Source organism: Spea bombifrons, chromosome 4, assembly GCF_027358695.1.
Source record: "Spea bombifrons isolate aSpeBom1 chromosome 4, aSpeBom1.2.pri, whole genome shotgun sequence".
Taxonomy (NCBI): Eukaryota; Metazoa; Chordata; class Amphibia; order Anura; family Pelobatidae; genus Spea; species Spea bombifrons.
Window position 1 is genome coordinate 10,855,898 of NC_071090.1, and position 25,145 is coordinate 10,881,042.

Genomic DNA, 25,145 nt, shown 5'->3' on the forward strand with positions numbered 1-25,145 from the left:
ATATATATATATATATATATATATATATAACCAAGTGGCAGAACTTTTCTTTTCTAGCACACTAAAATACTGACTGCTACATTGGTCATGGGGAAAAATACAACATGGAGCCTGGCATTACCACTGGGAACAATAAAATGACTTTGTCCAAGGAAGAAGGTTCTCACAATAGAAGTTATATTCTAACTTTCTTCACTGGTGTTGGATCTTGCTGTCTCGGATTGTAAACAGGAGCTACTGTAGTGTTTGGGTATACTTTCTTTCCAATGGTTTCCACCTTAAATACAAAAGGAAAAACCGGGTCAGTTCCCAAAATACCCCAGGATTTTAGGAATAAGCAAATGAAACTTTACATTTCTCTTATAATTAACAGGCACATTAAGCAAAAGCCTGATACGGTTGCTTGATACTGGATAGCACAGTATTATACACATAGGTGATTCTTCCCCTTTCCTCTTAATATATTGGTTGAACGTTTCAGATAAAATGTTATACATGGTCCTTTTTTTATGGACAACATCTAAACCTTTACTCTTTAAGGCCCTAAGAGCAGCATCTATAAACCGGATATAAATGAAGCCACAATGTTAATTTGTTTTAGATTATTCAATGAATCTTGGAGCAGGACTGTTAATAGTCCTGTTTCAGAGAGGGCTCTCCAGATAACGTTTTAGGATCGTTAAATCTAGAGTTTTTTTTTTTTTTTTTTTTTTTTTTTTTTTAAGACCTACCTGGAACCCAATTTGCAGCAGTTTCTTGTGTAAACCATCCAATACTCTCCTTCCGTCAAAAATAAACGCGGGCTTTAACATTTTCTGATAGATTCTCTCGTAGTCCAGATCCTGATTGAGAGAAGGAAGAGTTCGTTTCTGTTGTAAATGTATCATAAGCACCCACATTTTTACATATTTATATATATACATATATACATTATTTTTTTTTACCTTGAAAAGATCCCATTCGGTACAGATTAAAAGAGCGTGTGTATTCTCACAAGCTTCGTAGGGCTCTGATGCAATAGATACCAATTCTGACACTGCAACAAAACACACAGAATGGATTAGAAACACACAAAAAAAAACTTAGCATCTCTTTATTGTAGGAATAGCTACCGGTTCTTACAGCGTTAAGATGCATGGAATCGCACCAAAAAGTTTTATGCTAATACATAAAAGCAGTAACAGATGTGACCGTACCTCGCTCTGGATTGTCTCCGGATATGGTTGGGTGAGAAAGGTCGCGAATAATCTGTTCTCTTGATACTTTTGGATCGTATATAGCTAGATGGGCCCCTTCGTCCATCAAATATTTGCACACGTAGATACTGGAGGACTCTCTACAAACATATAACACAAGTTCAGCAAATACCCAAAGTACTAAAAGCTTGTTTCTGTATTCTATGAAACAGCGACACCTTTAGGGGAGGTAAAGCATGCTTCGAAATAGGTTTGCATTGTATGTATGCTTTTGCAGGTGTGAAAGCTTTAGGACAATGTCATGTCATATACATGTGGTTCCATCCCTTCTACATTTAACCCTTTTGTAAAAAGACTCGGTTACCGAAGATGTAGATTCTTTTGACAGATGGAGCAGTGATGACCACATTGGGACCACTGATCTCACCGCTTTTTGCTTGACTAGAGAAACTTCAATAATTCCTTCATACAGGAACATATGTAGCATGGGGGGTAGGCCTTCTTGAGTATTTGAGTGCATTGGGTTCTGGAACCACGCTAGCAAAGATCTGTTACAAAAAAAACTAACATTGTCACACGTAACAATTACCTTGTGTCTCCAGTATCTTTCTTGAAGGAAAATCCCAGAACAGCAAGCTTCTTGTCGGCTACTGTGTTAAAGAGGCAGCTTACGATGCGAGAAGCAAACCTTCGGCGCTGGTAGTCGTTTATTTCCAGTACCTGCAAGCAAGGTTTATTCCTTTAGTCAAATGCCATAGATAGAAATAGTGCATTTCTTTCCACATATTCAACGATCATAAATGTTACGTATATAAATGCTTCCATACAATGCATTGACATGGGCCATATTGGACAGCCATGAGTTGTTGAAAAGACTATTGCTTCAAAATGTAGCTTCCCGTAAAGTTGCCTCCGGTGCAATGTCGGCACCAAGCAGGGGTTTCAGATCAGCCCTGAAGCTTCAGGGAAATTTGCTGGCCACTAACGAGGACGCGTAGGGGGTGCCATTGAGCGTTGGCCCTACTGGCCATTTCGTTTGTTCGATGGCAAGTCTGGGTCGCTTTCTGGATGCACTTTAAACTATTGGCAAATATAGCCATAAAACATACATCCTAAGATTTCGCTTTTAAAAAGTCTGCTTCTAGTCGTCCTAAACAAAATGAATGTGGTTTCAAAAATGAGAGAAATGGGGAGGAGGAACTCTTACCTGCTGCCAATACATAGCCACCTCATGAAGACTGAGTGTCTCACAGATGTAGATAAGATTCAAAATATCCTTCTGGAAACAGCTCCCTCCAAAACCTGCATAAATAATTTGGAAATAATCGTGAAACCTTTTCTGCTACCCGGGTCTACCAGTAAAGTATCGTTGGCTGCTTTCTCTTTATATGATGGATGTTCTGGCGTTGCTGACACAAAAGGAGAGGTGCCATTTGAGTTGTGGTTTTAACTCCTTGACATGGAGGGTAAGCTTGATAGTTTACGGGGAAACTTACCGATACTAGCTTGGAGGAAAGGCCGTCCTATGCGTTGATCCGTACCGATGGCGTGTGCCACCTCTCCAACATCGGCTCCTGTGATCTCGCACAGAGCGCTGATTGAGTTAATGCTGCTGATTCGCTGAGCCAGGAAAGCATTGGCTGCCTGGAAAAAGAACATTAATGTCATTAATTGGCATTGAGAAGCAGTGAAGCAGCATGATAATGTACAACATTTAGATTTGTACCTATAAGCAAATATGTAGATCGAGGTGCACAACTCCAGTCCTCATGGACCACATATTTTTGCAATCTCAATGAACATCAATGAAATATTTATTAACTACGTCCCTCGAGTGGTAAGTTGTGCAGCCCTGATGTACATGATTTTTAAAAAGTGTTAGCTTAGGAACAATCTAGGGGCAATTTCTTACCAGCTTTGAAAGCTCAGATGACCAGGTGTTGGTGGTGATAATTTTGCTCTTGGGAACCCAGTGCTCATAAATGGCACTGAGAGTTGCAATGGCCTCCTGTCCTCCTGGGTTGTCATCACCTCCAATAAGGATTCTGTCTGGGTTCTTTAAGTTTTCAATGGCTGTACCTTCTGCCAAGAACTCGGGGTTAGATAAAACCTGATGACGAGGAGGAGAAAGAAATATGCTTTAAGAACATGCAATAGAATCTTGCGTTAAACTACACAACATTCCCAAATTCTAATAAAACGTATCTTGAGAACTTAGAAACCAACATCATTGGTTCTCAGTCAAATCGGTGACTAAGTAGTAATTATTAAGATACCTATTTGTTGCTACTGCAGAAAAGTTACGGTTCATGTTAAGTTAAGGTTCATGCTTACTTGGAAAGAAAGGCTGGGCTTGGTGCTTGTTTTGAAGATCCGTCGAATAATTTCTGCTGCTCTTACTGGTACGGTACTCTTTTCTACCACTATCTTGTATCCATCAGCTATCTCTGCAATTTGCCTTGCACACGCTTCAACGTATTTAAGGTCAGCTGCCCGACCCTTACCCATGCCAAAGGTCTTTGTGGGAGTATTGACCTGTTGGGGAAATATTTAACATTATTATTACTTTAATGGAACTGAAAATGTTTTGCGTCATTCCCAACACGATGGAGAATTGATGAGTGCCACCTTAAGCTTTGGTGAACATCAAATCCAAGAGTCCACACCACCAACACATGCAAGAACGAAATGTGACAGATATTTCTCCTTACATGTGATGGTGTGCTGATGCTGCCTTGCAGAACTGTGAAACGGGTCGGCGCTTTATACGTGATAATATGTCCTAGTTGACTATAATAGATGTTGTGTTTTCCAAAGGAGATCATGGTGCCCTCTGAGAACCCCTGGACATTGATATTTTTTTTAACCCCGCAAAATGATTCCATGTAGCAGAGTATGTATTGTTACAGATGATGTGTATTTTGTAATTTTCTAAATAAAATATATTTACTTAAACAAAAATAACAAAAATATGATCATGGTACTATAATTATGGTTGTGGCAAATCTGTTCTTCTTAAGCTTGCAAGTTAATGTAAACACATTGGGCCATTAGACTCAGAATGGCCACCGGTCTTCTTTCCGGAAACGGAGCTTTCTTGTTGCGATGTAACTTACCGAAATAAAGATAATGTCGGCTTTTCTGATGGCTTCGGGGATGTTGGTTGAAAAGAAAAGGTTCTTCCCCCTGCAAGATTCCACCACTTCTTGGAGACCAGGCTACAGAGAAGGAGAATGGGAATATTTAACCAACTAGTTAGGAAGACAGACTCTACAGCAAAGTAGTGACAAATTTTAAACTTTTTTTTTTTGTATAAGGTACAGTTTAATATATGACGTAAATCCGTTATAGTTTCAGTCTTTCCAAAAGATGATATTTCCGTTTTTTCCCACCGATTCTGAATTGCGCAATATCGCCGTCATCATAGACATCATAGTCCAGGGGCAACAGGGTGTGGTGTGTGCAGCGAAAGTTCAGCATTACACATACTTTCTCAGTTTAGGAGATTTTAGGTTTATAGTCACTTATCAGATTTCGGAAATGTGGGGGGTTTTATGTGTGATTATGGGATTTAATCACAATATTCCGATTACATAGTAGCAACTCAAGACAACACCCTAATAACCCTGTTACAAACACTGCAGCTGTGTGAGATTTAGTCATGTTCGTCAGCCGCAGTTTCATATTAAATTCCAGGCATGAAATACAATCCCAGCTCACCAGTCCCTTATACTATGAGTATATGGGTGTAATATTTACTGTATAGAACAGTCAAATGTAGCTGTGTGATGCGCTTTTAGATATGGATCTGATAAAATAACGTAAAATACCTCGTAGATGGGGAGTTTATCCGAGTTCCAAGCTTGGATTCTGGCTTCGTTGATGTCCACCACGGTGACCGTGACGTCGGGACACATCTGGGCTATGACGGTACAGGTTGGACCTCCCACGTACCCGGCACCAATGCAGCAGATGTTCTTCACCTGAAACATGTTTAATCTCGGGACGGACTGATCGGTAGTAAATAAAATAGCTTCTTATCCTGGAAAGAGGGAAAAAGACGGCAATTATAAAGTGTCTTTTTGTTGAACCGGAAAACTACGAAGAAAAGTTAACAACCTAGAACCGCACAGCCTGAACATTCATTACAGACAACAAAATGCGCTGAATAACAATGGATGTTATTGAATATTCCCTTCCAGTTTATCTATAGAGAGGTATCGTCAGAATTTTAAGACTCCGCTTTCTTTGTGCGATGACGTCTCCGGTTGCATGAATTATAGGACACATATGTGTGACATCTGGCTTCAATGAATGGCCTCTGTAAACACACATTGTAAATCAGCGCGCCCTGGATACAGTATTGCACTTCGTCATCGGGCAGATATATACCTAAGAAACCACATCATTTTGTCATTAAGCTCAGATGGGGGTATTTTACCGCCCCAGAGGACCGAGTTATTGAGCAATTATTGCCATATGTAACAAAACGGCTCCTGGAGGCAATCGTAATGCTCTGCCTTGTAAAAATGACTGATAAACATATATATATATATATTATATTGTTTATTTTTTAGAAGTGTTTTACCAGGATGAATACATTAAGATTTCCCTCATCAAACAATAACAAACATGAAAAGATTAAATAATATATACATTAAATAAATAGGATATATCTATATTATATATATCTATACACACACACTTGTATGGAGCTCTATGTATATTGAATGACCTCCTCCATGCACCCTCTCCTAGGACAAGCTAAGTTCTGTTTGGAGACAGGGCTGTGATTATAACCCCGGCTCACAAACCGCAGATTCCCGGCTCCGCGATCACGGGGGGGGGGCGGGTGATTCTGTAAGAGCAACAAAGACGGCTCTGTAGGGAAGCCCGGAGCCCGGCCGCTGCACCGACACTGAAGCGGGACATTCACAGATCTCCAGCCGTTCCAGTGTCAGCGCGGCCACTATAAAGACTGCCTGTTTATTCCAAACCGAACAAAATGCACGATTGTGGTGGCCGGGGCTGATGGGAGTTGGTGCACCCGTTAGCCAAGTCTGAGAATTGCTGAGATGCGGTAATTAGCGCTCCTTTGTATTAAAGCGCAGTAAAAAGATCAGTAAAAAGTAACCAAATGTACACCGTTACAATGGCAGGGGAAGGGTTAAACAGCTATGCTCATCCCAGGTTACAGACGTATATACAGGACCCCCCACCCATTCAGAATGACAGCTCCCCCCTCTCTCCCTGGGTAATTGCAAAGCAGGAGAGGAGATCAGTCATTCAGGGGCCCCATTTCCTGCCCCAGACCTCCCCTGCCTGTGGGTATCCCACTGCCACACTTACATCCTAACCCGGCCATTTAACACTCCAGCTGCTGGACAACATATGTGCAGAACACACCGGAGACATTGTAAGTACCATGTTATAAGAACACATTCACGATGGATGCTTCTCTAAAACTTTCAGCTGAGCAATGTAAATATATACAAAGCAGCCGTATATATATATAAATATATATATATATATATATATATATATATATATATACTGTACACAGATACACATCACTAGAGTTACTATACAAGTCTAACAATTCAATAATGTATGATATACAAGAATCTTAACAGACCAATTTAGCTGTATCTTCCATTATATATAGTATATATTTAATAATATATATGTATAGAGTCTAATAATTCAATAATGCATGATATACAACAATCTTAACAGACCAATTTAGCTGTATCTTCCATTATATATAGTATATATAGTATATATTTAATAATATATATGTATAGAGTCTAATAATTCAATAATGCATGATATACAAGAATCTTAACAGAGCAATTTAGCTGTATCTTCCATTATATATTGTATTATATAAGTATATAGACTTCGATGCATAGACTTACCTGGTCACAAGAATCCTTTGCTATTCGCAGGGAGCAACCTCAATGAAAAACTTTAGCCAGCCTATTAAATACTGTACCTGACTCCACCCACTGTGACAGTGATTGGTGGAAAGTTTGGGGCAGCAGGGCACGCCCCCTACACACCTATCCTCTGTAGTGAGGAGGTGGGCATTAGTGCTGAATAGATGAGCATTGTTTACACAGATGGGGTAGGTATGGCAGCCAGCTCTACAGGGGGGCATTTAATTAAATATTATGCCAGGCACTTTGTAATGCTACCAACGCTACCCTCCTCTAACACCTTCTGTCTCAGTTATAACCTTGTTGTACAGTGCTTGAGAATCTGCTATACATACTAGTACTGTTTAAAATAGCATATTTTATATTTACAATCATAAGGGGATCTACAGTAACATCCCCCCACCTGATAATTGGGGGGGGGTATAACATCACAATATGAAATAATACATATTACAATATAATTACATAGGTATTAAGAATTTTCGTTTGCAGTATCATTTTATATACTATATTTATATACAATATAATGTGCTAACAATTGCAAAAGGGTTTTCCTTTTTAACTTAAAGTTTGATTAGTGAACTCAACGTGCCATCGGAACACAGGAGTGATGGGAGTGATAAAGGGCTTCTGTAAGCCTATAAAGATATTCCATTAAAAATCAGCCGTTACCAGCTACAAGAGTCATTTACAACATTAACAACTTCATTAACACTGTATTTCTGATACATTTCATGTTATTTGAATGGACAAAATGTGATTTTCTTTAAAAAAAAAAAAACAAGGACTTTCTAAATGAACTCGAGTGGTAGCGTGTGTGCGTGTGCGTATGGCCAAAAAGGTTGCACAATAGAACAGGCATTCCACAATCTTTTGGGGGAAAAAAATATTTATTGGAAAAAAAATAGCGGTCAATGTGTTAGGAATTCAGCACCCGCACGCAGATTCTTTTGGAAAAGGACCACTAAAACCATAGCGAAGGGTTCTAAACGTATATATAGAAGGGGTTAAATAGAAAATAAAAGTCTAAAAATAAAGAGTGCCATTACGCAGTCCATGTGTGATAAAGCAAAATACACATTTCCATTCATAAACAAGACTTTATATATTTTTTTGTGTCTATTGATCTTAGTCGATTCCTGCACTCACAATTACAGCAAATTGAGTATAATGCTGACTTTTTATTTTCTTTTGTGTTGGGGAAAAATTAAGTCTGATGTTCCAATATACACAAATATGAACAATTTTTTTTTTTATTTTTTTTTTGACTTGTTATAAAGAATTTTTGTTCAAGAAATGTTCGGCCAAGGATGTAGCATGAAATAAATTCAGTGCAGATATCAGAGAGGCTGCAAGTTGTGAAATTTGCTGGAAAAACATATCCTTGAATGATTGTAAGCTTGCTCAATTCTAGTTTTGTCATAATCATAACCCTTGAATGTATGTATTGTATAAAGTGGTGGTCGCTATATAAATATATATATATATATATAAATAAAAGCAATAGTAATATAATAAAAAATACAAAAAAATAAAAATACAAATAATAATAAAAATGTATTCAATTATAAATTATAAAATACTGAACGCTGCAAAGTAAACTATGTACTATGGCAATATGGAGGCTGTACTTTGGAAAAAGAAATGTAAATAACAGCTAAAACAAAATAGTGAGAATGTGGTTTGATTGTAGTAATTATAACAAAGGCCCTTTAAAAGGGATATAGGACCAAAAGGACTCAAAACCCGATTATTCAATTATTTTCATTACATTTCTTTGTTAAATAATGTACATTTTAGTCCCATTAGTGTCCCGGAATCTAATATCTGTGCTAAACATTCCTAAATTATCTTTTTATATGCAGGTTTTTGTGGCGCAAGCATAATGCTATTTACACCACGCAGCCCAGAGTTCTTTTCTTTAGATATGTGTTGTTTTTCAATGCAAATGGCCTTACTTTTGGGTGGAGATTAGAGGGAATTAGTTTAATGTGATTGTGTTAAAACAAATGCTTGTCTACTGTCCAGACAGATTCTCATTTTGAATTACAAAAGGGCCAGACCCCCCCCCCCCAGACCGGTGACTTTGGTTATCAGGTGTCAAACTATAGAGCGAAAAGCTAAAATATAGCCCCTAAAAGGCACAATTTAGGCAAATATGGCTTCTCCGGGAGTAACAAAGTGGAATTCCCACCACATACGTCCAGTCGTTACTGGTAACGATGGTTGTCGTTGCCGGACAGTGTATGAAGAAAATCTTTATAAAGTTACAATTTAAAGCAAAGAACGAAAACACTTATTACTTATTAAACCCCCCCTCTGATAAGTTTGTGCCCGGGCTACTGCATCTTCTTTCAGTGTATAATAGCAATAGGCCTGTATTTTTATTACTTCTTTTCGCTCCCTGTGGTTTGTTTGCTTTTTTTTTATTATTATTTGCTTTTTCTGCTGAGAAATGCCCCGAGATTTTAGTGTATATGTAGATTTTAGTGTATATGTAGATTTTAGCGTATATGTAGTTTTAAGCGTATATGTAGATTTTAGCGTATATGTAGATTTTAGCGTATATGTATATTTTAGCGTATATGTATATTTTAGCGTATATGTAGATTTTAGTGTATATGTAGATTTTAGCGTATATGTAGTTTTAAGCGTATATGTAGATTTTAGCGTATATGTAGTTTTTAGCGTATATGTATATTTTAGCGTATATGTATATTTTAGCGTATATGTAGATTTTAGTGTATACGTAGATTTTAGCGTATATGTAGATTTTAGCATATATGTAGTTTTTAGCGTATATGTAGATTTTAGCGCATGTGTGTATTACACGCTGCACTATTTCAGGTTAGCCATCATCTCAAATGTTATGACCGTCGATGTGCATTTCCCTTCTTCCCAGCTTTGTTTTTGCAGAAAGACAGAGACGTAGATAAAGAAGTAGACAGTGCTGATCGTTCTGGTCTCTTGTAAATTGTGTAATCTCTTTAGATCGCCCACAGCCCCGACATGATCCCTAATCTTGATCGCTCTGCATCTACGGCAAGAATAGCTGATAATTCCTTACCTATGTTATGACGGTCTGTATTAGTTAGCCTTTTTTATATTTAAACACAGTGTTGTAATCAAGTTTCATATAAATAAACCATTTAACTGGTAAGTATATACTCATATTATTTCATTTTCTCTCTTTAACCCAAAAAGCACATTAATATTTATTTATGGAGCGCCAGCATATTCTGTAGTGCCAACATGCATAAGGGAGGGTGGCAGAGAAATGGAACAGCGTCCCAGCAGAAGTGATAGAGGCTAATACGGTGAGAGAATTGAAGCACGCATGGGATAGGCACATGGCCATCATAAATCTCAGATAAAACCAAGGCCCGATTGAGGTTCCTTACAGAAGAAAAAAATAGCCAAAAATGCCGCCATATTCTGCGTTTCTATGTATGAAAATATCATCTGTTACTGAAAACAATAAAACATGTGAAAATAACGGTTTATACCAATTGTATATCCAAGTCCCTTCTAATTGATTGATTCACACATAGATGACAAATAAGAAGGACAAAAAGAAACAATACGAATCAGCAAAACAATCTTTTATAAAAATATGCAAAGGCGAACGCAGCGATCTATCGGGTGATGACCAAACCTGTCAATGACATCAAAAAGCAGAGTGACCAAAATCTACTTTTTCTTACATTTGAAAGAATGTAAGAAAAACATGCGATTAACATGTTACTCGTATATTTCTAGAGCACTGAATGTATTTACTTAATAAATTGGTCTAAAATTCATTTTCTCAAAATAGTAAGAAACATATAAGTCTCTTCGTTGAACCCATTAGATAGCTTTTGTTAGCCAATTCAATAGCTATTCAATAAAACCAGATACAGAATAAACTCCCCTCTGACTGCAAATTGTAAGATATTACAAGCCAGACCAAAAAAATCTAAGAATGATGGCTACATGCTCCCCCTGGAATTTGCCAAGCACTGAAATTCTATTTCAGAAATAAAAGAGGTTTGGGAAAATTGATGTTTTTTTTTCGGGCATTTCTCTCACACATGTATACTGTGGTCCTGGATTCTGAATTTAAGAACGGGGAGCACGGCAAAGTCCAGTCGCCAAAACATTCTGTATAAAAGGTCCTACAATTTGTCTTACAGTTCTAGGGTTCTCTTTAGTCGCTGTCAGAGTCGTCGCTGTCACTCTCGTCTTCTTCTCCACCCTCATTGGTTTCTTCATCTTTCTTTTCGCTCTCTTCCCTCAGGTCAGAGAAGAAGTCTTCTGCTCCTCCGAATGCTTTCTTGCTCAGGGCAGTTAGTTGCTTGTTCTTTTTCCGCTTCCGGTAATCGTCAACTATGACGGAGCCGAGTGAGGACACATCCCAGAACTTCACTTTCTGGTCATGGGCACAACTGGCCAAGAGGTTGCCATTTGGGGACTTTGCAAGCTGCTCTATAGGTTCGCCTGGATGTTGCCCAATGCTTCCGACTACTCGGTTGGGCAAAATGTTAATGGCTCTGTATAAAATGAAAAGTTATTTTTTTTTTTTTTTTTTTTTACATACATATCCTATATATAAATATTTAATAAAAAGTCATAACATATATGGACATATATGGATCTTTGCACACAAAACTATAGCCATAAGCAGCTAACTCTCAAAATAATATCATCCAATAAATGACAAATAAAATCACGTGACTGCTCACCTGATAACACCGTCCATGGACCCCGTACACACAATGTTGTCGGTGATGGGCACCATACAATCAATAGACTCAGCCTTCACTGCAAAGCGATCGCTTGTCGCCCCAAAGCCGTTCCAGTTAAACAGGTAAATGGTTCCTTCGCTGGATCCACATGCCACCTTCCGACCTCTCTGGAAAACCAATGTATCACAATGATCTTATACCAGGTTATACCGCTAGTGTGTCTCACAATGATCTTATACCAGGTTATACAGCTAGCGTGTCTCACAATGATCTTATACCAGGTTATACCGCTAGTGTGTATCACAATGATCTTATACCAGGTTATACAGCTAGTGTGCATCACAATGATCTTATACCAGGTTATAACGCTAGTGTGTATCACAATGATCTTATACCAGGTTATACCGCTAGTGAGTATCACAATGATCTTATACCAGGTTATACCGCTAGTGAGTATCACAATGATCTTATACCAGGTTATACAGCTAGTGTGTATCACAATGATCTTATACCAGGTTATACCGCTAGTGTGTATCACAATGATCTTATACCATTTATACCGCTAGTGTGTATCACAATGATCTTATACCAGGTTATACCGCTAGTGTGCATCACAATGATCTTATACCAGGTTATACCGCTAGTGTGTATCACAATGATCTTATACCATTTATACCGCTAGTGTGTATCACAATGATCTTATACCATTTATACCGCTAGTGTGTATCACGATGATCTTATACCAGGTTATACTGCTAGTGAGTATCACAATGATCTTATACCAGGTTATACAGCTAGTGTGTATCACAATGATCTTATACCAGGTTATACCGCTAGTGTGTATCACAATGATCTTTTACCATTTATACCGCTAGTGTGTATCACAATGATCTTATACCAGGTTATACCGCTAGTGTGTATCACAATGATCTTATACCATTTATACCGCTAGTGTGTATCACAATGATCTTATACCAGGTTATTCTGCTAGTGTGTATCACAATGATCTTATACCATTTATACCGCTAGTGTGTATCACAATGATCTTATACCATTTATACCGCTAGTGTGTATCACAATGATCTTATACCAGGTTATTCTGCTAGTGTGTATCACAATGATCTTATACCATTTATACCGCTAGTGTGTATCACAATGATCTTATACCATTTATACCGCTAGTGTGTATCACAATGATCTTATACCAGGTTATTCCGCTAGTGTGCATCGCAATGATCTTATACCATTTATACCGCTAGTGTGTATCACAATGATCTTATACCATTTATACCGCTAGTGTGTATCACAATGATCTTATAACAGGTTATACCGCTAGTGTGCATCACAATGATCTTATACCAGGTTATACCGCTAGTACATCTCACAATGATCTTATACCAGGTCATACAGCTAACAACATACCAGGTCACATTCATTAAAAGCAACTGTAAAGTAAGCATCAGGATTGTTCAACGTTTAGTTTCATAAATACGGCCCTCTGCTACAGATAAGCACTCGCTTGACTTTCTAATTCTAATTTATCCAAGCCACGTATTTCACTTCAATTGTGAATACTGCGGCACGTTGTAACTTTACTCAACTTATATATACTGTATACTCGTGTTATGTTCTACAGGTTACTATGATCACTAACCTTCATGACAGCAAGTGAGGTCAGGTCTCCGCTCTGATATTCTGACAGTAATTCAAACCTCCGTCTCTTTATATTGAAGACACCCATGGTTCCATCTCCACTGGGACAGGAAAGAATATCAACACATTATATATATATATATATATATATATATATACACACATACACACACACACACCTATATATATATATATATATATACATTAAATGGAAACCAAGCACGCAGATTGATTTAGCCACATTTGTAAAATCGATACCGATACTGTTTACATTGTATTAAACACATTTTTGCCATTAAAACAGATGGGATCTTCAACCAAGTCACAACAATACAAGCAGTCTGCTTCGACTAATAACACGTAAACCTTTATATGTTGAACACACCATGTTTTTCGCAGTGCGGGGTGGAAAGGGTACATGAGCAATTAGGTTAAGGTGTTGCGTCGCGTTGTACGTCACCCTTAGGAGGTCTGCAATGCAACTGCGTGCGCATCGTCCATCTCCCAGTGGGCACCCCGGCTGTCCGCTATCCCATGTACATCGGGCATTGATGCACCGTGTCCATAGCAAGGGCACATTAATCAATGCACAGACACAATGCAATGAAGGGCACAACGGGCATTCTGGACAGAACTATAAAGGCGTGCCAAACGTACACATAACACGCAGCAGCGCTTGGTTATTTTGGAGTGTCCCTACGGCCGCTGTTACCATTTTCCTGCAATCTGTCCACCTTTATGTTCCCGAGTACGTTGTCTCGTTCTTTTTTTTTTTTTTTTTCTTAACTTCTGGCTTGTTTTCCGATTACATTTCCTGCCGCTCCTACCTACCTTTGCTTGCGTAATCGTTACTGAACCTTGCTGCTTGTCTTGACTATTGGACTTTCCCAACTATTCTTATGTCTGATCCTTGGCACTTTGTTTCCGGAATTTGGGCCTGATGTGCTACTCTCCCTAGAAGTGGACTACAAGAACACAGTGCAGGACACTCACTCAGTTTAAGAAGAATCCTAGAGTGTCATCTTAAGACTTACAGTAATCTATGGAATATCCTAACATCACTACTGACCATTCTGCCTGAAGTAAAACAACGAACAAGAACAGTGTGGACACCATGGATGACTCCACTGCATCTAAACCTCTTACCAACTAAAAACAAAAGAATGGCGGACGAGGCGTTGTGTTATGGAGCTGCTTTGCTGCCTCAGTGCCTGGACTGCTTCCTATCATCAATGTAAAAATCAAGACATTTTGCAGAAGAATAGGAGAAGGTCATCTATTTGTCAACCAAAGCCGGGCAATGCCCCAACGCAAAAGGCAAATCAACAGAACTGTTTCAGCCAAAGAAAACACACTTTATGGAGAGGCCCAGTCCCGACCTCAACCTGATTGAGAAGTTGAGACGTGACTTCAAGAGAGATTCGCGCCAGACATCCCAAGAATATTGTTAAACAGTTTTCAAGAAGAATGATCCATCCCATCCATCGTGCAACTGCAGCAAACGCTTGAGTGAGGCTATCGCTGCCAAAAGAGTGCGATCATGAAAGACATGAAACTGTTTGTGTGTTATTTGTTGAAGCAGACTGTGTTTATATTCAATTTAAAGACCAATATATGCAGGGTAGATCCAAAGGGGTCACTTTTTTTGTACGCAACTGTATACTAATTTAGTTATATTTATAGAAATAAAAAGTGCCAGAAAAGTGCTGTTTTGTGTTTTTACAATATATTTAAACATGGATATCGGTGCCCTTTTCCTTAGTTATAATATAAGGGCGTTTTGGTTATGTACAATAAGTGACATAGATCTGATTAATGTAGTTTCTGGAAATTATACACACACACACACACACATGCTGTTTGTCTATATGGTGGGTCAAGCAGTACTGGGAGGTTGCAATATGAAATATCCCAAAGGAGCAGTCATACTGTGTTCAGGAAGTGATGTCATTCTTCTCAATGTATACAATGACACATCCAGTATTACAGCGAAAGTCAGCAAACTCAGCCCAGTGAGCACTGAGGCCGGCTGGGGATCCAAGGTTTCCTTCCCTTATGTCTTCTTTTTAGTAACTTAGAATTGATCCGCCTCGTGGTATAGAGCTGCACCTCTTTAAATTATTGTTTTATACGCCAAATTCAATAAATATAAAAACTGCAAGATTAACATACCTAGCAGTAAGGAGCAGCTTTTTGTTCTGGTCAATGATCATGTCACTGATGTAATCTTCATGATTTTTCATCTCCATGAAGGCCTCACCTTTCCGCAGATCCCACACCTTCAGCATCCCGCTGTCATCACCGGTAGCAAACAAGTTCTCATCTATTAATAGTAGGCTGTTGAGAGAGGTGCTGTAGGAGAAAGAACATTAAGACAGAATCTATACAGAAGGGTGTTAAAAAAAAAAAAAAAGGGGGTTAAAAGGGTTAATCGGCAAGGGTCTATATATATATATATATATATAAGATTACTATTACATTACAATTTATAGAACAATAAAACTTCATTTTGTTAACAAAAACTCACAGAGGACCCTAAAGCAGTTTTGGAATAGAACTGCCAAGGAGTAGTGGATACAGGGCTCTAACTGCCTGAAGCCAATGGTATGTATAAATATATTTAAATCAGAACACACACACGGCCTGCAGAAACAGCGAAGGGCCTCTTTAAATTATTTAGCATGAGATTTATAAAGGTTTTTGTTGCATCGGTTTTTATTAATGTAGGCTATATGGGAAAGGATGAACTTGGTGGCCATGAAAGGCCAACTAGGAGGTCTTCAATGTTCCTCACAATGGCTTGTTTAATTTTCCTGCTGGTGGACGGGCATTGGGGGGTCTTGATTCTGTGCGTCCAAGGTATTTATACTAGTCGGAATTGGGAGGCTGGAGGGGACTTTAATATTTACCATAAGGCAATAGTCCTGCCAAAAATGACTATTCCTTTAATTGGTTTAATTCTTTTGCATATAGAAATATATGAATATGCGAAAATAAAAATAACTATACTAACCCGCAGCATAAGAAATATCTCATAACCAACAAAAAAGCTATTTAACATTTAATTATCAAGCTATCAAATTGCATCATACATCATCTTTCCATCTTAATCATACCAAAGTACTAGAAAAGGAAGTAGAAATAAATGTATCAAGCAGTGCTGAGGGTCTAAGTGCGGAGAAAAAATATGAACAGCATCCTTACTCGTGAGCTTTGGAGATGCGCTTTATGAGTTTACCCTCTTCCACGTTGAGTATATGTATGGACTTGTCTTTAGACACTGTGAAAAGATCTAAAAAAAAAAAAAAAAAAAAAAAAAAAAAAGGGGAAAAAAGCGTAACATACAAATAATGACATTAAAAAGCTAGAGCATGTTTCAGCATGACTTCATCCTGATTCCAATTGAGTTTTAAACGCAGGCAGGTTGAGATCTGGGTATGCGCAAGTTTCTTTCCGAATACAATTATCAATGCAGTACTAGGAACAACTACAGGTGACACCAAACAATTCCTACTGTGTGCTTGTGTGCATGTAACAAAATACAAATATTTAAATAAACAAACCATATTTCCCTTTAAATCACATACACAAAATCCATTGTGGGTGAGATGAACATTGTATCGCTATTATTACTTATGCATCGTGCAGCGCCAATACTGTTGAGCTGGCCCTGCATATTGTATAGTTTTATAGGTCATATTTGATTTTTCTGTAACATCCCTTTAATAATTATGAATTCCCATAAACATTTCATGTAACATAAAACATTAAATAACACTGATTTGTCCGCATGACCCGTGTTACAATCAAACCATTCTAGCCAAGCAGTCTCTCAACTTCTAACTCCCCGTCAACCTCCTCCTACACTGACGGCTCACAAGAGCGGGGCCCTATTCTCAATTTTAATGTTCTAGTTAACTTCTCCCTCTTGTAACAGCTCTAGGGAATTTGATGGCGCTATATAAAACAATAAATAATAATAATAATAAATAAATGCCAAGTGCTGCCATCTGCTGGTAGAAAGAGCCGCTAGCAGGCTACATGTTGCCAGGAACAGCATTTAAGAGAGTTGGTGGGTAGATGTTGGTGGTGAAATCTATCAAAACTCTCACACAAGTAATAAACCATTTATTGATTTAAACAGAAATGTGTTATTTCTCTGGGAGGGCACAAAATCACTGTGACATTCTAGACTCTTACTTTGACCATCGCTGGTGAAAGCCACGTCTCTGCAGGATTTGAGGTGATGTCCAGATGACCAGAGTTCCTTGTTTCCATTCTCCAAACAGGAATACGAGTAGCTAAACCAACGCAAAACGTGTTCCACAAATCAGGAAAAGTTAGCCAAACGTCGCTGTCACCAGGTAAAGAAAGAAAATATACCAGACTAAGCAGAAACGGCCCACAGTAACTCTGCGAAGAACTCTGCGCTACGAAGAAGGTTGGGACAACCGTGGGTTTAAAAACCAACCTGATACAGTAATATGGCCGATTGCTTTCTGTGCTGTCCTACTAATGACAGCGAGATATCTGAGTGTTACTCACGGCTTACAAACCCCATTTCATCGCTTATTAGCTCCCCAATTTAGCCATGGATTAAGAAGGGACAACTACAGCAAGTTACGTCCTGTGTTTACATTACCGATGCATCGTACGGGTCCACCTCAGCTATTATTTTTCTGGAGAAACGTTTCATACGGCATGAACTTTTGGATAGGGGAATTATGTTGGAAAGGTCACACAATACATACACGAACACATCGCCATCGACGTCTCCTGCAGCAACGATATCTCGACTGGGGTGAAACGCAATGGCGTTCACAGCTGCTTCAAACGAGATGTCCTCTGGAGTTTCCCTCACTCTCGGCTCCGCTGGTCCTGCAGTATCATCCAATTCTTCAGATTCAGACTTAACGGAAAAAAATAAAATATTATATATATATATATATATATATATATATATATAAAAAAAAAAAAATATATATATATATATAAATCTGTAAATTTTACTTTTCAGAATTGTCATGAACCAATTGAGCCTACTTGCTTCCGATCCAATGAATGAAATCGGAATTTATGGCGGTCACCCTGGGGCTGAAAGGTGTGGGTTGTACAGGTTATTGAGGTGCGAGCCTGGCTCCAATATTTGAAAATATTAATATTATTATTATTTTAAATGTTTCCTCGCGTTTCCTCAGACACAGGCTGGTAACGTTATTATTAATCAGGGTCAATAATGAGAAAACCCAAAGTTTGATAAAACTGGCCTTACGCCCTTGGTATTACAAACCATCCAAGATAGATTACCTTTTTTGTAAAATGGTTTAGAATGCAAATTGAGTTAAAAGTTAAATTATCACAAATAGCACCATATCTACCAAAGATCTTGGATAAATGTCTAGCTATTGACACGGCCTAGGGTAGGAGCCAAGCAATTAGCATACAATTCAAGGCACAGACTCATGCATTCATACTCTAAAGGTCTCCATTTGGTGGCGTTTACCAATTTTCATGCCCCCTGGACTTGTTTAGGAGCCATTCTGTACTTTTACACTAAATACATTGTTTTACAAAGTAGATACGGACCCAGATTATCTGTCCGTCAGAGCGAGATAAACATGTAGATCACGTTTCACCTAAACCTACTCTTTATTGAGACAACTAAAGACTTTATTCAGACTTTTCTTTTTTTAACCCCTTAAGGACAATGGGCGGTCCCTAAACCCATTGAAAACAATGCATTTTGAGCATTGTCATTAAGGGGTTAATAACCCCAAATAACCCCTTATGCGGACCTGAGCCGGATTTCCGACTGGCCATGAGCTCTAGATTCGAAGGGATGTTAAAATCCAACGTCAAAAACATTTGTAGGCCACGGGTGCTTACGTGACATTATCATTGCATTTTATTCATAGAGAGCCAGCACTCTATACAATATGGAATAACACAACATTAACAACAACAACACACATTGGGGTTTTAGTTACTAAAGAGAGAGTTTGCAGGAAAGTTATGGGTTGAATGTTCTCACTTTTCAACTTATGAAGGACCAACCCCAGCGAGGTTCTCCTGCAGTAAGAGCTCGGTCGGCGCGCCATAAAGCGTAGTTAAAGGAGGTTTCTCCAACGTCTCCTCGTCGTCTAAATGACGCAGAGCCAGCAAAGACCTCCTCGCTGGAGAAACCTGCCCTTTATAGCAAATAGTGAAGGCAGTTGAAATCACTGCTCTCCCTTTAGTGAATATACCCCTTGAAGACATACCGGTACAAGGAGAAGAGGACTCTGTGCTCAAAAGCTTACGGTCCATTGGGAGGTTACATTGGGAGAGTTAGAACCTCCTGCAAACACCCTCTTTAGTGAATAGATCCCACACTGTAAGTGGAACTTTGGCGGAGGTCGGCGGTAAATGGTTACAGGGAATCCATGAAAAAGTGAAGTTCCCTCATCACGCACATTTAATCACACTATATGAGAATCATCAAATTTAAGTTATCACACAATATCTGTGTGTTGGAAACCAGAACTGGGATGCTGCATGACACTCTATTGATGAAGGGACTGGAGCCATGTAGGGACTGGAGCCATAAATCCAGCACCTCTGTACATATAAATGCCTGCTATTAGAAAACTATTCTGTGACCAGACCAGCATGAGACACTTAGTTTGCTTTATTCTTCATGCACAGCAGCCAGACATAGAACGGACTGAAATAACGACTCTTTCATTGCCATTTGATTTACAAAACGCCCTTGCATTGTGCTAAAAATCACTAAAAAGACTAGGAATTCAGGTCTTAGCCCAAGGAATGGAAATGCTAATCCCAGCAATGGAAAGTGTCACGCGAGTAGACACGGTTATTTCGAATATAAATGGCATCAAATGAAATATGCAGATTCCTCCCATTACATTTCATACAATGTTCTGCTTTTTAATGCGCAGCAATGTTATTGTTAAGGTTGCTGTTCCACTTAGACAAAACATGTTTGTTTTATTGTAATTACAAGAAAACAGACATTTAAAAGGTACTTTTTTGCTGCTACGGCAACGACCTATCAGTGCCTGCTTTTTGGTCTGATAAGTCATTATCCATGAATAAAGAGTTATTTCTGGCAAAAGATTTGGTGCTAGTAGCACAAATTACATTTTTTATGCTTTATTTATTTAAACAGAGCCGTGTATTCTTTTCCCAGAAGTAGTACAAAATAAAAAAAATCCTTGTTACCCACACCCCAAAAATAGCTTAAAAAAAAAAGTATAATCCGAAGCATTATAAAACTACACACGTGAGATACTGCTGTTATTGGGGAACATAAAATAGGGGTTTATTATTTACGGTATTTATTATTATTAGCTGTGGCACCTACCCTGCGATAGAAATCTTATGTGAAATGAAGGAGCGTGGGGGTTACATGACCTTCCGGACAGGGCCGGCCTTAGGGGTGTGCGACCTGTGCAGCCGCACAGGGTGCCATGGCAACAGGGGAGCCTGCCTGGGACTTAAATTAAAACATCAGGGTTTTTTTTTTTTTTTAACATCCTCCATGTTCAATAAAGTTTTTTTTAACTTTATTTAACACAGAGGATGTTAAATAAAGATAGAAACAAACAAGAAAAAGGTATTTTAATTTAAAATCGCTCGTGAAGTTTTCAGCAACCGCTCGGAGCCCCTCACTCTCTGTGACTCTGTTGCGGTGCCGGCGTTTCATGCTGAGCGCCGCGGCACAGCAGGACGATGGACGCCTCCCGCTCCCACCGCAGGTAAGTAAGGATAATGAGAAGTAGGGAGAGGGGGTAGATAGTGAGAAGGGGCAGAGGGGGGGGGCAGTGAGAAGGGGCAGTAAGAAGGGGCATTTTTTTCCTTTCCTTTTTTGGGATGGGGGGCGCCAGAGGCGTAGTCCGCACAGGGCGCCAAAACACTTAAGGCCGGCTCTGCTTCCGGAGCTCCAACATAGAAGCCCACCGGCAGCAGTGGGGTATAAGGCATATCTGGAGAGGGTGGAGTGGCATATCTGGGGGTATAAGGCATATCTGGGGGGGGAGTGTGGCAAACCTAGGCTCAGATGTGCATAACTGGGGGGGCAGGTTGGGAAATAAAAACAAGAAATGTATTTTTCTCAAAGTTTTTTTATTCTACTGTTTGTCTTTAACATCCAGTTATTTTAAATAAATGAAAAATGTACATATATTTTTTTATATCCGATTAATCGAAAAAATAAATTGCCCAACTAATCGATTATGAAAATAATCGTTAGTTGCAGCCCTATTTAGAAGCTTTTTCTTTGGAATCCATAGAAATTCTGGCGTGCATCTGTGGGCATATAAAACCGGTCTTGCAATCCTATAGACCTCACTTAAAAATATGGTGATTGTTTCTTAGATTAAAAAAAAAACAAAAAACCTGTAAACATTGGGATTACTGTTAATTTACACTTTCCTGACTTGCCAGACGCGCAACTCATTTAGTATGCAGAAATCAATCGTGTCATCTAAAGTTAATTAAAGACTGTCTAAAAGAGACAAGATTAGCACATGCCTGCTAATTAGTATTTGGTAGGGCTGTTCGTGATTTAAGACAAACAGCGGCATGTTAGGTACAAAGAAAGAACAAGCTGCCAAGCTAATATTCCTTAGAACGTGATTAAAAAGAACTGTTAGAAGGTGGTAAAGAAACACTATTCTCAATTACAAATCATCCTCTGTTTTAGACTAAAATTATTCTGACCTGTCGATGCTCATCATTTTCGTCTTTGTTGAGAGGTGCCGTCTGAAAAAGAAAAATAATATTCAATGCATAGTACAGGGCCGCACTTATAGATGGCTACTTTGCAGTTTTGGGACATCGGACAAATTATTCCCCCTGAGAGGCTGTGTCAATTTTCACAGCTTTACTCTGATAATATATATATATATGCAGCTTACACTTAGATATCTATCTATATCTATATATATATATATATATATATATATATATATATATATATATATACATACATACATAGTGCTATTCAAAAGTTTGGGGTCACTTTGCAAAGGCTTTTTCTAATGATCTATTAGCTTTTTAAACTTAAACTGGGATTAGCGAACGCAAAGTGCCATTGGAACAGAGGAGTGATGGGAAAGGGCCTATTTACCAAAATATATTCCATTATAACTCAGCCGTTTTTCCAGCTACAATACTCATTTACAACATTAACAACGTCTACAATGTATTTCACATCTATTTCATGTTATTTTGATGGAAAAATGTGATTTTCTTTAAATTCTGTGGTTTAGCGCAGGGATGCACAATTCATATCACCCAACGCCGGGCGGGTGTTTTTTTTTTTTTTTTTCTCCATTTCATGGCAAGCAACCGGGTTAGGATTCAGAACCTCTGCAGTGCTGCAGGCCACCTTGATCCTCCTCTCCGGCAGCCGTGGACGTCTGCGCGATGCGCGTAGACAACCTCCGCTGCCGGCACTTCTCCATAGAAGCCCCAGTGGAAGTGCCGGCAGGGGAGGTTGTCTACACGCATCGCGCAGCCGGCCCGCTAGACACCAAGGAGTCTGGGGGTGCATTTGTAAATCCGGGGGGGGGGATATCTAGGGAGCAGAGTGGCAAATCTACAGGGCATAAAGCATATCTGGGGGGGGCAGAGTGGAATATCTATAAGTAAGGTGCGTTATAAATGTGTTGCTGAATTAAACACACCTCACTTAACTACTAGAGTGCTGAGCGACTTTGTGATAAATTAAGGGGGGACCTTAAAACGGCTATTGGTTTTCCAAATTTCTGTTTATCTATAACATATGCTAACTGCATAATAGATACCAAAAAATGATAAAATACATGCATTCCTATTCCACTGTATATATATATATATATATATATATAGTATAATATATAAGCTATTACTTCGAAGTCTAGTTTAAGGCATTTGCGCATCACATCACGAAACACAAATGCAACCATTCTAATCCCACCAAATGTCATAATTATGTTTCCCAGGATATCTACTTAAGATATTGCGCCACCTAGAGGTATAAAAAGAAAATCTCTTTCGGTGTAATAATAATTCTCATAAGGAATAATCAGCTGCCCTTTACCTTTCCATACCTAACAACATTTTGAGCACTTTGGGACTTTACCGATACTTTGTATGTGACCTGGTGACCTATTAAATGCTGAATACAATTTAATACATAATTGCCACACAAAGTTCTAACATACTATTATCCATGAACGTCAACAGGGTCCTCAGGAAGAAAAGAGGGACTTGGATCACAAAAGAGAGACTTTTGGCATGAATGCTAATACCCATAAAAGAACTCTTTATTTCCAGTGCACCAGGTCTTGGCATAAGACAAGGCAAGAATCTCATTAAGTATTTGCAGCAGGAAAGGAATTAACTGCCCCAGCAGATGCCCTGATTTCTGCAATCCTGCACACTGCAGCAATTACTGCGATATTACTATTATCAGACGGGCGTAAAGCAGTGGCGAAAACGAACATTATTTTGATAATAAGACTCCTCTTATCCCATTACTGCCATTTCTACTCTTTTGGGAAATAGCAATCAGCGCAGATCTTTGCTACGATGGGTAGAAATAAACACATCCTGAGATCATGCTTACCTCTGTGGGCGCCGCCATTTTTAAAAATAATGTGCACCGAGGTCCTGGCAGGCAGATAAAGGAAGTGAAAATAAATGTATGCGATATTGTACGTGTTTATTGCAATTACAACACCAACAGGGTGTACTTTTGTAGGTGTATCTTATTTAAGGGTTGTAAACGTGCACTGCATAATATAGCTCGACTGCGTATGTATAAATATATAGAATAGCACGTATTTGCTTTGAACTCCAAGGACTTTTTAGAGCACAGATCCATTATAAAGCAGAGTGGCGTTATAGCGCCCTCTAGCATCTGAAGTGTAAACCGCAGCTAATAAAAAAAATCAGCATCTTTGCTCGTAGGCCGATAAGCTTGGTGTGTGGCATTAGAGAGATGGGGCTTTATAGTTAGAGCATAAAACACCCGGGACCCACAGATGCTTCTAATAAGGGTTTTTGGGGAAATATAAGCCTAATGTGGGGTAAAGATATTCAAATCACATTCACAGGTGTTGAAATAAGGATTTATCTCTGATCTGTATAGTGAGAACACAAGTTAATGCGCCGAAATTTCAGGAAATCAGAATAGAATAGAAGAGGAAGACCCTGCAGGCGACCAATAGGCTTACTCGCACTGCCCTTTAACCCCTGACGTCAACCCCCAGCGATGCTGCGAAGATAAGGCAGGCTAGATGGGGAAGGGACCGGGGAGATTAGTAGACGAAGACGATCACGAAGATCTTCGTGGTGTGTGTCTTCGTCTTCGTCTACGGTTTACCGCCGCTATCTTCTCTCCTTCGTGTTCGTTTTCATGTTCGCCCGAAGAGAAATGCACAAGTCTACTTTTAATCCCCTTTATGCCACTCTGCCTCGAGAAATACCTTTTAACCACCTATATGCCACTCTCTCCCATGATGTGCCTTTTAACCCCCTATATGCCACTATGTCCCATCCTATGCCCCTGGCATATAGGGGTATAAGGCATTTCTGCTATAGGGGGTTAAAAGGCATATCATCGGGCAGAGTGGCAAATAGGAGGG

General features: G+C 39.0%; 3 protein-coding genes across 3 annotated transcripts in view; all 3 read right to left on the bottom strand.

Moving 5' to 3' along the window:
* Window positions 1-35: 35 nt before the first annotated feature.
* Window positions 36-7,132, bottom strand: LOC128491822 (UDP-glucose 6-dehydrogenase-like). The gene is made up of 12 exons (XM_053464161.1): window positions 7,115-7,132; window positions 5,027-5,238; window positions 4,313-4,414; window positions 3,531-3,731; window positions 3,109-3,306; window positions 2,693-2,840; window positions 2,404-2,498; window positions 1,786-1,916; window positions 1,197-1,336; window positions 945-1,036; window positions 732-842; window positions 36-277 (listed from the first exon to the last, which is right to left on the bottom strand). Exons 2-12 carry the CDS (start codon window positions 5,186-5,188, stop codon window positions 176-178), a joined length of 1,482 nt encoding a protein of 493 aa, XP_053320136.1. The 5' UTR covers window positions 5,189-5,238; window positions 7,115-7,132; the 3' UTR covers window positions 36-175.
* The window catches only part of IK (IK cytokine), an 80,521-nt gene continuing 56,441 nt past the window's right edge, over window positions 1,066-25,145 (bottom strand). Inside the window, exon 21 of the mRNA XM_053464158.1 lies at window positions 1,066-1,077. The gene's annotated coding sequence lies outside the window, so the exon portion shown is untranslated. The remainder of the gene's footprint in view (window positions 1,078-25,145) is intronic.
* On the bottom strand, window positions 11,143-24,164 carry WDR55 (WD repeat domain 55). The gene is made up of 9 exons (XM_053464162.1): window positions 24,125-24,164; window positions 22,234-22,275; window positions 18,264-18,421; window positions 17,713-17,813; window positions 16,717-16,804; window positions 15,685-15,864; window positions 13,514-13,613; window positions 11,857-12,026; window positions 11,143-11,664 (listed from the first exon to the last, which is right to left on the bottom strand). The coding sequence occupies exons 1-9, from the start codon at window positions 24,140-24,142 to the stop codon at window positions 11,322-11,324; spliced, it is 1,200 nt and encodes a 399-aa protein (XP_053320137.1). The 5' UTR covers window positions 24,143-24,164; the 3' UTR covers window positions 11,143-11,321.